Source organism: Chelonia mydas, chromosome 15, assembly GCF_015237465.2.
Source record: "Chelonia mydas isolate rCheMyd1 chromosome 15, rCheMyd1.pri.v2, whole genome shotgun sequence".
Taxonomy (NCBI): Eukaryota; Metazoa; Chordata; order Testudines; family Cheloniidae; genus Chelonia; species Chelonia mydas.
In genome coordinates this window covers 21,496,749-21,507,547 of record NC_057856.1, presented here as the reverse complement: position 1 = coordinate 21,507,547, position 10,799 = coordinate 21,496,749, and the positions used below count along the sequence as shown (strand labels likewise).

Sequence of the window (10,799 nt, the reverse complement as noted above, 5' to 3'; positions counted from 1 at the left end):
TTCCCTCTGTGTGCTGCCCCAGCTCTGCGCAGATCGCTGACACAGCAGACCCCGAGAGAACCCCCAAAGACCACAAACTCTAGTAAGGTACGAAGGCACCCGGCCAGGTTTATTGTCAGACGAAGCACAGTAATAGTTTCCTATAGACTCTGCAGGACTACTACGAATTTGTGCCCCTTGGCAATGGACACAGCTCAGTCAGTGTCAGGACACTCCACTGCCCCCTAGGCTGGACAAAGATATGCACTCCCTGACCTATTTTTATACAGTTGCAGGACAGATTACTCATCCCTACTGACGTATTGAGGTACAGCCCCTTGACTCATTAGTGTGCTGTCTCCCCCTTTGATCATGTTGGTTCGAAAAAACAGATCTGTCCATCATGCTGTCCTTTTGACCCTGTCTTTGGGATGTACCTGGCTGTTCCTTGTTATCTCTGTGAAGTGTCCTCGTATCGGGTTGTCCAGGTGCCATCTTGGCACACGTTCCTCTTATTACTACTTATATCATTAGCGCGTGCTTTCTAGGAGCCCTTTTCTTGCCAAGTTCTGCAATTAGGGCCTGCCTCTGGCTCACAGCCCAGCTTTGCTTAGCAATGCCTAGAAGTACTTTGGTTCAGGCTTTAGGCCTCAGACCAGGCCTCTGATACAAGGGTTTATGTTTCAGGGCTTCTTACTACATCCTCATTTGAGCATCCCTGTGGCAAGAAACAGGAATACACAGTATTGTTAAGAGTGACCGACACACACTGTATTAAAATAAGAGCTATTTACAAGCCAGGCAACCAGCTTAGCTTTTGTACGAAATGTTGCTATATTTATTTGGAACTCAGGATCAATGAGGTGTTATAAGTCAAAAACAATTTTCATGCAAACAGTTGTGGTTTTGGGTAAGGTGCCTGGAAAGCAACTCATGCTCAAATAAATTGGTTAGTCTCTAAGGTGCCACAAGTACTCCTTTTCTTTTTATATAAGAAGATGATGGTGAATGAGAAAATCATAATAAAAATGCATGACTGTTTTTGAGGTATTATTATACAGCAACTGGACAATGGGAAGAGCACTTTCCAAGAGCATTGGGAATTGGATGTACAAATCCTGTTAACAATAATTCAAATTGTATATCAAATACACACTGCTCTGAAAATACACCTCTTGCCCCCCATTTCTGTAATGCCGCCATCTTGTTTATCTATATGCCAATTCTGCTCCCTCTTTACAGAACTAGTAATTCTAATAAGTGTCTGGATGATGTAAAATGAGCATGAATTAGTGTGTGTGTGTGCACATGTCCACCCTGACCAAATAAAGACATACTGGATTTCATATATTTGGTACAGGAAATCTGTTTTTGTCTCTGATAATTACATACCCACATTCATTCCTCAGACCTACTATGTGTCAAGTGGTAGCAACCAATTCTGGAGCAAAGAAGTTCAATCTGAATGTTAAAACTGTACAGTTTGGTAAAATGAAATAATAGAATCGTAGGACCCGAAGGGACCTCAAGAGGTCATCTAGTCCTGTCCCCTGCACTCATGGCAGGACTAAGTATTATCTAGACCAGTGGTTCTCAAACTAGGGCCGCTGCTTGTTCAGGGAAAGCCTCTGGCAGGCCGGGCTGGTTTGTTTACCTGACAGGTCCGCAGGTTTGGCTGATCGCAGCTCCAACTGTGGACGCGGCAGGTAAACAAACCGGCCTGGCCCGCCAGGGGCTTTCCCTGAACAAGTGGCGGCCCTAGTTTGAGAACCACTGATATAGACCATCCCTGACAGGTGTTCGTCTAACCTGTTCTTGAAAATCTCCAGTGATGGAGATTCCACAGTCTCCCTAGGTAATTTATTCCAGTGCTTAACTACCCTGGCAGTTAGGAAGTTTTTCCTAATGTCCAACCTAAAGCACCCTTGCTGCAATTCAAGCTCATTGCTTCTTGTCCTTCCCTCAGCGGTTAAGGAGAACAATTTTTCTCCTTTCTCCTTGTAACAATATGCTCAGTTATGTTTAGATTTCACTTTATTATAGTTGTCCAGAGATTTGTTTTTGTGATGCTGATTTATGTCCATAAGAACAGCCATACTGGGTCGGACCAAAGGTCCATCTAGCCCAGTATCCTGTTTTCCGACAGTGGCCAATGCCAGGTGTCCCAGAGGAAATGAACAGAACAGGTAATCATCAAGTGAACCATTCCCTGTTTCCCATTTCCAGCTTCTGGCAGCTTCCAAGGCATATTAAGTGCCAAATCAAGTCCTTTGGTCCTCTCATAGTTTGGATCTCTGACTTCTGTTGCCAAAGGGGGTGTAGTGGGGTGGAAACCAACCACTTTGTTGGCACTGTCCTCTACTTATGGAGAGTTCTGTGCAGGGCTGGGATTATGTAAGTACAGAAGAGTCAGGGAGTGGGAAGGGGAGGGGACATTCATCATCTGTCCTAGGTTTAAAGATGAGGATGCCATTCAATGTTCCTTCTAATTTTTTACATCCATGTGCAGAATGAATTTTGTTATGTGCACCAATATGTAGGTGATGTGTGGCGGGGGTGGGACCAAGGGGTTCGGAATGTGGGAGGGGGCTCAGGGCTGAGGCAGAGGGTTGGGGTGCAGGGGGGTGAGGGCTCTGGCTGGGGGTGTGGGCTCTGGGGTGGGGTTGGGGATGAGGGAGGGGTTTGGGGTGCAGGCTGCCCCAGGTCTGCGACAGGGAGAGAGGACTCCCCCAGCCCTCTCTTGCCGCAGCAGCCCAGGGACACGGGAGAGGCACCTTTACCCAGCTGTAGCTGCTCCAGGGCTGGGGCTGAGGCACCTCTCCCTGGCCGTGGCACCTCCAAGGCTGGGGCCAGGGTAGAGGCGCCTCTCCCCAGCAGCAGCAGCTCTGAGGCTGGGGCCCAGAGAGAGGCGCCTCTCCCAGGCTGCAGCAGCTACGGGGTGGGGCTGGGAGAGAGGCGCCTCCACCTGACTGTGGCAGCTCCGAGGCTGGGGAGGGAACTTAGATGCCATGCCTCTGTCTCCTTATACCTGAGCTCTGCGAGATGGCTAAAGATTGGGTCCAGGCACAATCAGCCAGAATCTGTGCTGCACCTTTCATCTGTGTTTCTAAGGGCTTGTCTCACTGGTGAAATTTACTAGCATAATTATATCAGTTTAACTCTTCTTTTGGACAATCTGATTCTGGAAAAAGAATATCCACACAGGGAGTTATACCGGTATAATTATGCCTATACATTTCCTGATGTACACAACCCCTAAGCCACGTTTGTGCCTCCCAAATTCTTAGCATGCTCTAATTTGTCAGCCTTGCCCAGCACCTATGGGCTGCAGGGCCACCCAGAACACTGATAGCCAGAGCTCTCTGGCCACTCTCCCTGCCATGCCCTGCATGTCCCTTAATTGAGAGTTGTAAGGGGTTCAGAGGAGCTCAGGAGGGATTCCCCAGGAAGCTATTCTAGCTTCTTGACTAGAAGCTGCTTCACTCCGGAATCTACCTTACTCAGTGTAGAATATAATCCTAGTTTCAGGAGCATTTTTGTAGATCTTAATGTTAATTATCAGATCTGAGGAGCAGTTCTTTCACTGAAGTGGCCCCACAAGTGTTTATTTCTTGTTTCATTGCTCCACCTTCTGGCAGAATTATACAATGTTTATTTTCCAAAATACAGATGGCAGGGACACCCTTTTAACCCACAAACTCTCCTCTCTCTCACACACATATACGTACATCCCTAAACCATTTACTTGTCTCTTCTGTCATAGTATTTTATTGTCCCTGTAAGTGGTTTTAGTAGCATAGAAACCAAACCATTTATGAAGCCATGCCATCTGTAAAATGAAACTTTAGGGGGGAAAATAACCCAAATTATTTGTCATTTTCTTCTGAAAGATGTGCCCTCAGAGTTTTACCCTCTGATTTCAGCAAATGTTTTGCTGCATTGCTCACTGAGATTAAAACTGTAATTAAAAAGTCCAAAGAACTGCCCAGTCACATGCTTTCACGTTATGTTCATTTACACGTTAAATAGGCAGGGATGCAAAACCATGTTCTGAAGTGTCCCTAACCTCTGTTTGCCTGAAGCTGGGAATGGGCGACAGGGAATGATCACTTGATTACTTACACTGTTCATTCCCTCTGAAGCACCTGGCATTGGCCACTGTCAAAAGACAGGATACTGGGCTAGATTAACCATTGGTCGAGCCCATATAGCCGTTCTTATGCCATCACCAATACTCAGGTGTCACTTTCCATACAAGAGGCAAGGCAATAGAGAACAGGGCCAGTATATGTATTAAGCTTTGATTTTAATTTAGGAAAATGGAGAAAGAGAGGCTGCAACTCCACTGGAGTTTTCATTTATGCCTTTGGTAAATCTGGCCCACATACTCTCCAAAATGATTGCCAGGCAGAAGAAATATCTGCCAGGATGGCATTATTATTTGATATAATAGGGTTAACTGTTAATTAGTAACACTAGCCATTTGATTAAGCATTAACGGTGCTAATTAATAATTTAGTGGATGGCCATTAATTAACAATACAAAGTAATTAATTTGATCAAATACTAGTAACAACAACAACTCTGCATTGGGAGCTGCACCCAACACGTGGGTTCCCGCTTGCGGAACCCAAGTCCAGCTCTTCCTGCGCACTGGCCGGCCCAATGGGAAGCCAGCAGGCCAGAGCCCTTCGGCACTTCTCGGAACTCTCCGCTTCCTCGCCAGCCCCCTTCGGAAATCTTCGGCAGCCTCGACTCTACCACTTCGTTGGGAAACTCTTCGGGCGCACCCGCTAGCCCCATTCGGAAATCTTCGGAAACGCGGAGGTCCCGGTCGGCTCTCCGGAGGCGGGCACTCGCGGTGTCGCAGTCCAATCAGAGGCGAGCCCGCCTGCCGCGTTCTTGCTTGCAGCCACGCGCCGCTCTCACTGCACGAAGCCGGGTCGCTTCACCTTCTCCACGTGATGTGCACATTCGCTCGGAAAATGAATCCCCAGTCTCTGCACCGCCAAGAGAGGAGATGAGCCCGACGGGTACCGGGAAACCCCTCGCCTATTGCGTAGAAGCGGCGGAGGCGGATTCAGCTGTCCTTAAGGAAGCGGCAGGAGGAGGCGGCGCAGCCGGCGGAGTGAGCCTCACGTTGCTCGCCCCAGTGAGGAGGCCGTGATAACCGTTGGGAAGGCTGGTGCCTGCTTTGTAGTGTGGCCGCGCGAGGAGGAGCGGGCAGGTACTAACAGCCATTCTCCCGCTGATACCGAGCCAGGAGCAGCCCGGCATTGGGGGTTACCCGCTGCCTGCAGTCAGATGCCAATGGGTCCCCTGCCTCGGTTGGGGCTGACGTACCTAGTCCCGGGGAAATGGAGGCGGGTGGTTGCCTGAGCTGGGTGAAGGGGAGCGGCCTAGGCCTGCGCAGAGGGGTAAGGGGCAGGTTGTAGGGAAGGGGTCTGGCAGTGCTAGCAAGCGTGTGTGTGTGGGGGGGGGGCACTTTGTGGGGGGGAGAGCAAACAGGGAGGAGCCGGGGTAGGGAAGAGCGGGTCACTTACACTGTGGGTGAGGGGAGGGAGAACCCCCAGGGCTGAGTAGTGGTACTGTGGGTGGGGAGGGGGCTGCTACGGCTGGGGAAGGAGAGGCTGGGGGCAGGGGACTTAGCAGTAGGTCACTCTTGGGAGAAGTTGGACGTGTTTGAGAAACCAGTCAAAATCCTGTGCAATGTCCACTATATTCCTTACTCAACCTTGCCAATTTCACTTTTGCTCAGAAGTGCTTTGTTTGTTTAACTTTTTGGCAAAGTTTTAAAATGTTCTCTAACAGTTTTTTTTATTATGTATGGGAGTAGTTTGCAGAAGCTGTCATCAGGGTTGCCTAAACCATAACTCTTTGTGGCCCCCCCCAAAAATAAAAAATCATTGCTACAGGGGACTGAATGACTGTCACTATTTGAAGCCCTGGGTGCCTAGTGTTCAGACACTTAGTTAGACTTAGTTGTAGTGATTTCAGTTGCGTCATGTTGCTAAAGTTACATGTGTTTAAATGTTTGTAGGATTGCATCAGAGCACAGCTGTACAACCCACTACTGAGAATTCTGGCAGCTACGGTCACCTTAACTAAAGTAGTGATCCCCTTGGTGGCAGCAGCAGAAATCTTAACCAAAAAAATTAGCGTAAACAGGGCCCTAGAGCACAATGGCTGGGCTAATATAGCTAGATTAATCTTTCTCTTATACTGAACAAGAGACCACAAAACAAAAAAACCTCTGCTAAAAATTATACTGTCAGTTTTTTTCGCTATGATTGTGTCATGTAACTTGTAGCTGGTTTCTCTTAGAAAAGAAAATGACTGGAAGAGCTAGAGCTAGAGCGAGAGGAAGAGCTCGTGGCCTGCAAATTGCTGTACCTCCTGTAGGAGCAGCTTTTGTGAGTGTTCATTTTTCAGATCCAGCACATCTACATTTTGAAAGATTAAAATTCAGAGTTGTCTGCTTCCCATGTAGTTGTATATGCATCAAGGGCTTCATTTCAAATCAAACCTTTTTGCCTCACATGACTGATAAGCAAATGCACTGCCACAGTAAAGCTGGTATATTCCTCTAAAGCTTTGTGGGTGTAGTGCTGTATTCAGCAGTATATGGAACACAGAAGATGTTGCTTCCTGAGTTGCACTAAAATATATATACATTCTAAAATGTGTTAGGTATAACAGGCTTCCTCTCTGCAAAGTCAGCTGCCTTTTTTCCTGTAGTTTTTGTGGTATTTTCTGTAGTATCTTGGGGGACGAGGAGTTGCATTTCATGTTCCTCAGATTGCAATAATTACAGGAGCTTTTTTTAAATATAGAGGATGTGGTGGAGAGCAGCTTTAAGCCAGCTTCAATTAACCAGTGATAGATACAGCACTGCTACATGCAGAATAATCACACTGTTTTAAGGCAGGGAGGGTGCGTTTCGGTAGTGCTGGCTTCCAAACTGAATGAGTAACTTTACTGAATAACTTTTTGGCAACTTATTTAATACAGAGTGACATATTAACCTAACCTATAGGCAATTCATTTTCCCCCCATATTAAATAACTGTCATAGGAACTTGGCTATGCAGTACACCCTCCGGTGACTTCATTTGATAGTACAGGTTTTTTTGGTGATATCAATGAGTGCTGTTCCTAAGTGTAGTGGACTTTGCAGGGTCAGCAGCCACCTAGCTATGTGCAACCTAGACCTTTGCAACCTCAACCACAGCCGCCATCAGAGGGAGAATTTATTGGTCGTGGACGACAAAGAGGAGCTCCTAACGTTCCACAAGGTAAGATGGGGGACGGGGAAGTGAAGCTTATTGTCTATGGAACAAGTATTTAGAAGACTTAATGATTTAACTAAGATAATTAAGTATATATTGAAGATGGCATTTCTGTTTTTTTTTTCTCTTCGAAAACTAGTTAAATCTGAAGTATTGAATTTTTTTCTGATGTGGTCTCATAATGGCACGTTATTCCTCAAACTGCCTGAACTTTGATGGAGCTAAATAAATAAAGCAAAGCTTACCATTGGGCAGGGTGGATAAAAATCAATAATTTAAAAAAAAAAAATTTTTTTTTTTAATTTAAATAGGTTTTTTTGATAAAATGCTTTTTTTGGGAAAACAACCTATCTAAAGATAGTTTTTTAATTAAGATACATTATAGCTCAAAGATATTTCATCATGGAATAGGGATTATAAATTCTAATTCTATAGTATGAGACAATATATTCATGTAATGCTTAAGAAAAGTTTTGTAAATGAGTTCCAATAGTTCATGGATTAGGGACCGAATCTTATGGGGTTCCAAAGGCTTCTTTATAGATTATTTAGGTTAATCTTTCTATCTATCCAATGGGACTCAGTGCTCAGTCTAGAACAGGGGTCGGCAACCTTTCAGAAGTGGTGTGCCGAGTCTTCATTTATTCACTTTAATTTAAGGTTTTGCGTGCCAGTAATACATTTTAATGTTTTTTAGAAGGTCTCTTTCTGTAAGTCTATATATTATATAACTAAACTGTTGTCGTATGTAAAGTAAACAAGGTTTTCAAAATGTTTGAGTTTTCATTTAAAATTACATTAAACTGCTGATCTTACGCCACCGGCAGGCTGAGCGGGGCCTGTGGCCGGGACCCTGGCTGGCAAGGGGCTGGCAGCCAGAACCCCAGACTAGCAGTGGGCTGAGCGGGGCTGGCGGCTGGGACCCCAAACTGGCAGTGGGCTGAGCGGCTCAGCCCACTGCCGGTCTGGGGTTCAGTCTGCCGGCTCCTGCCAGCCAGGGTTCCTGCTGCCGGTCTGGGATCTTGGCCCTGCACACATAGAGTGGGTACCTACCTTCTCCCTGGTTCTAGCCCATTCTCTTCCTCTCCCTCTGCACTGAGCTGAGGGTGGGAGTGCACTGAGCACAGGGTTGGGGTGTACAGTCTGGCCAGGAGCTAGAATGAGGGAGGGGGCTAAGGGTTGGGGTTTGGGTGTGGAGTGCTTACCTGGGCAGCTCCCATTTGGTGTGTGGGGTGCAGGTGGGAATGTGGGGCGGTGCAGGAGCTCCCATTTGGTGCTCAGGGTGGGGGTGCGAATGTGGGGGGTGCAAGAGTCAGGACATGAGGTGTGAGGGGGCTGGGTATGTGTGGGGGTGCAGGAGTCAGGGCAGAGGGCTGGGGGTATGTGTGGGGGGGTACTGGAGTCAGGGCTGTGGTCGTGGGGGGGGTGCAGGGCAGGGGACTGGGGTGTGTGTGGGGGGGGGTGCAGGGCTCAGGGCAGGCGGCTGGGGGTGTGGGCTGGGGTCGTGGGGGTGCTCCCAGCTCCCTGCCCAGAGCGGCTCATGACAGGGGGCTGGAGGGGATATGCCCTGATTCCACCCCCCTTTCCCCAAGGCCCCGTTGCCACCTCGTCTCCGCCTCCTCCCCGGAGCAGCGAGTGCACTGCTGCTCTACTTCTCTCCCTCCCACTCAAGGGCCATCAGCTGATCGGCCCGGAGGGAGAGGAGGAGGGGCAGGAATGCAGCACGCTGGGGGAAGAGGCAGGGGAGGGGGGAGCTTGCCTGCCCTGCAGCAGCAGCCGGCAGGGGGCGCAGAGAAGAGCGGACCAGGGCGGGCAGGATTTTTAACGGCACGCTGCTGCCTGTTGGGGTCCCGGCCTGGGTTCAGCAGTGGGCTGAGCAGGGCCGGTGACTGGGACTTGGCAGGGACAGCGTGCAATTAAAAATTGGCTCGCATGCCGTCTTTGGCACGCATGCCATAGGTTGCTGACCCCTCGTCTAGAACATACCATCAGAGATGCTTAGTTTTGCAATTCTCAAACTGGGGGTTTGTGTCTCCAGAGGTAACATGCTTGTTAACAGCAAAAATGTTTTAAAATAAATATATAGAGGTGAGAAATAATAGATCTCAACTCTGTTGTCCCTCTGCAAATTTGTGTACACAGTCAATCCCTTATCTCTCTCTAAAAGAGAAAAGTTTCAAAAAGTTCAATGAATAGAAGATTACTGGGGGCGGACTAGATCTGGACAAGGAGAAGAAGTCTGGAGATACATGTGAGAAGTGAGGGACATGTAATATTTTAACAAAACAAGCATATGTTTGCTGTTGAAGATAAAAATGCAAAATATGTAATGTTTGTTTTTAGTTAAATAAAACAATTTAAATGTCTGTCTAGTGATGTTCTCCTAATACAGCATGGCAAGAAAAACCTCCAAATATTAATGATTAACCTGTTGAATTGAAGATATTTATGAAGTCATTGGGAGGTGAACTGTCTGTTTCAATTACTTTTGGTAAATGAAATAACCAACCAACCATTCATTTTTCTGATATAGCTGTAAAACTAATCTGAAAAGTTTTCAAAATAAATCACTGTTTAAAAATGTATAGTGTGTACCTTCTAAAAATGAAACTTACATCTATCTCTGAGTTGTGAAGAATATGTATTAAGGTTGTAACAACCAACAAGAATGCACTTTTATGTAGAAAACCATGATTAAATCGAGTCTTCCTGACTAGTGATTTAAACCATGATTTTAAATCAAATCCACCCTGTCATTGGGTCCTGCTTATTCTACAGCCAGGCTCTAGTTGTCCTTGCTGTAATAGAATTAATAGTCCTGAGTGTATCCCTTCACTTTTTGGCAAATGGTACAGATTGAAAGCTCTGTGTAAGAAGCTGTTTTTCAGAGCACATGGTTTTCATTGGTTTCAGAGTAACAGCCGTGTTAGTCTGTATTCGCAAAAAGAAAAGGCGTACTTGTGGCACCTTAGAGAATAAATTGGTTAGTCTCTAAGGTGCCACAAGTACTCCTTTTCTTTTTATGGTTTTCATTGGTTTTGCCAGTTGAGGATTGATATTAAACAAGCAGACTGGAATTTCTTGAGATTAGGAAATGGAATATATTTACATAACTTGTTTTACCTGTTCCATTTTTTCTATCCTGAATTATTAGTAAATACTAGGGCTGTCAAACAATTAAAAAAATTAATCATGATTAATCACAAGATTTAAAAAAAGTCACAATTAATCGCAGTTTTAATCTGTCTGGAGCAGCTTGGTCGGGGTGGCTCCATGGGGGGGAGGAGGAAGGAGCAGCAGTGGAGCAGGACAGCAGGGGGAGGGGCATCCCTGCCCTAGAGGCATGCAGTGGCCCCCCATGAGCGTAACACCCTGGGTGGTGGCCTCCTTACCCATTCCTAAGGCTGGACCTGTCCAGCGGGGAGGGGATGGTTCGGGGGGGGGGCCTGGCCTCCTCTCTCCCCCGGCAGGTTTTTAACCAGCTCTCCCAAATTGCCCACAGACTGTGGCATATGGTCATGATCAATTAGTG

General features: G+C 46.8%; 1 protein-coding gene across 4 annotated transcripts in view; it reads left to right on the top strand.

Moving 5' to 3' along the window:
* Positions 1–4,984: 4,984 nt before the first annotated feature.
* Positions 4,985–10,799, top strand: part of PIWIL1 (piwi like RNA-mediated gene silencing 1) — a 47,647-nt gene continuing 41,832 nt past the window's right edge. For 2 of the 4 annotated variants that reach the window (XM_043529365.1, XM_043529363.1), the window contains exons 1-3: positions 4,985–5,012; positions 6,304–6,392; positions 7,156–7,273. In XM_043529365.1, the coding sequence (XP_043385300.1) occupies positions 5,000–5,012; positions 6,304–6,392; positions 7,156–7,273 (220 nt within the window). In that variant the 5' untranslated portion in view covers positions 4,985–4,999. The other 2 variants (XM_037879097.2, XM_043529364.1) reach the window with 2 other exon arrangements.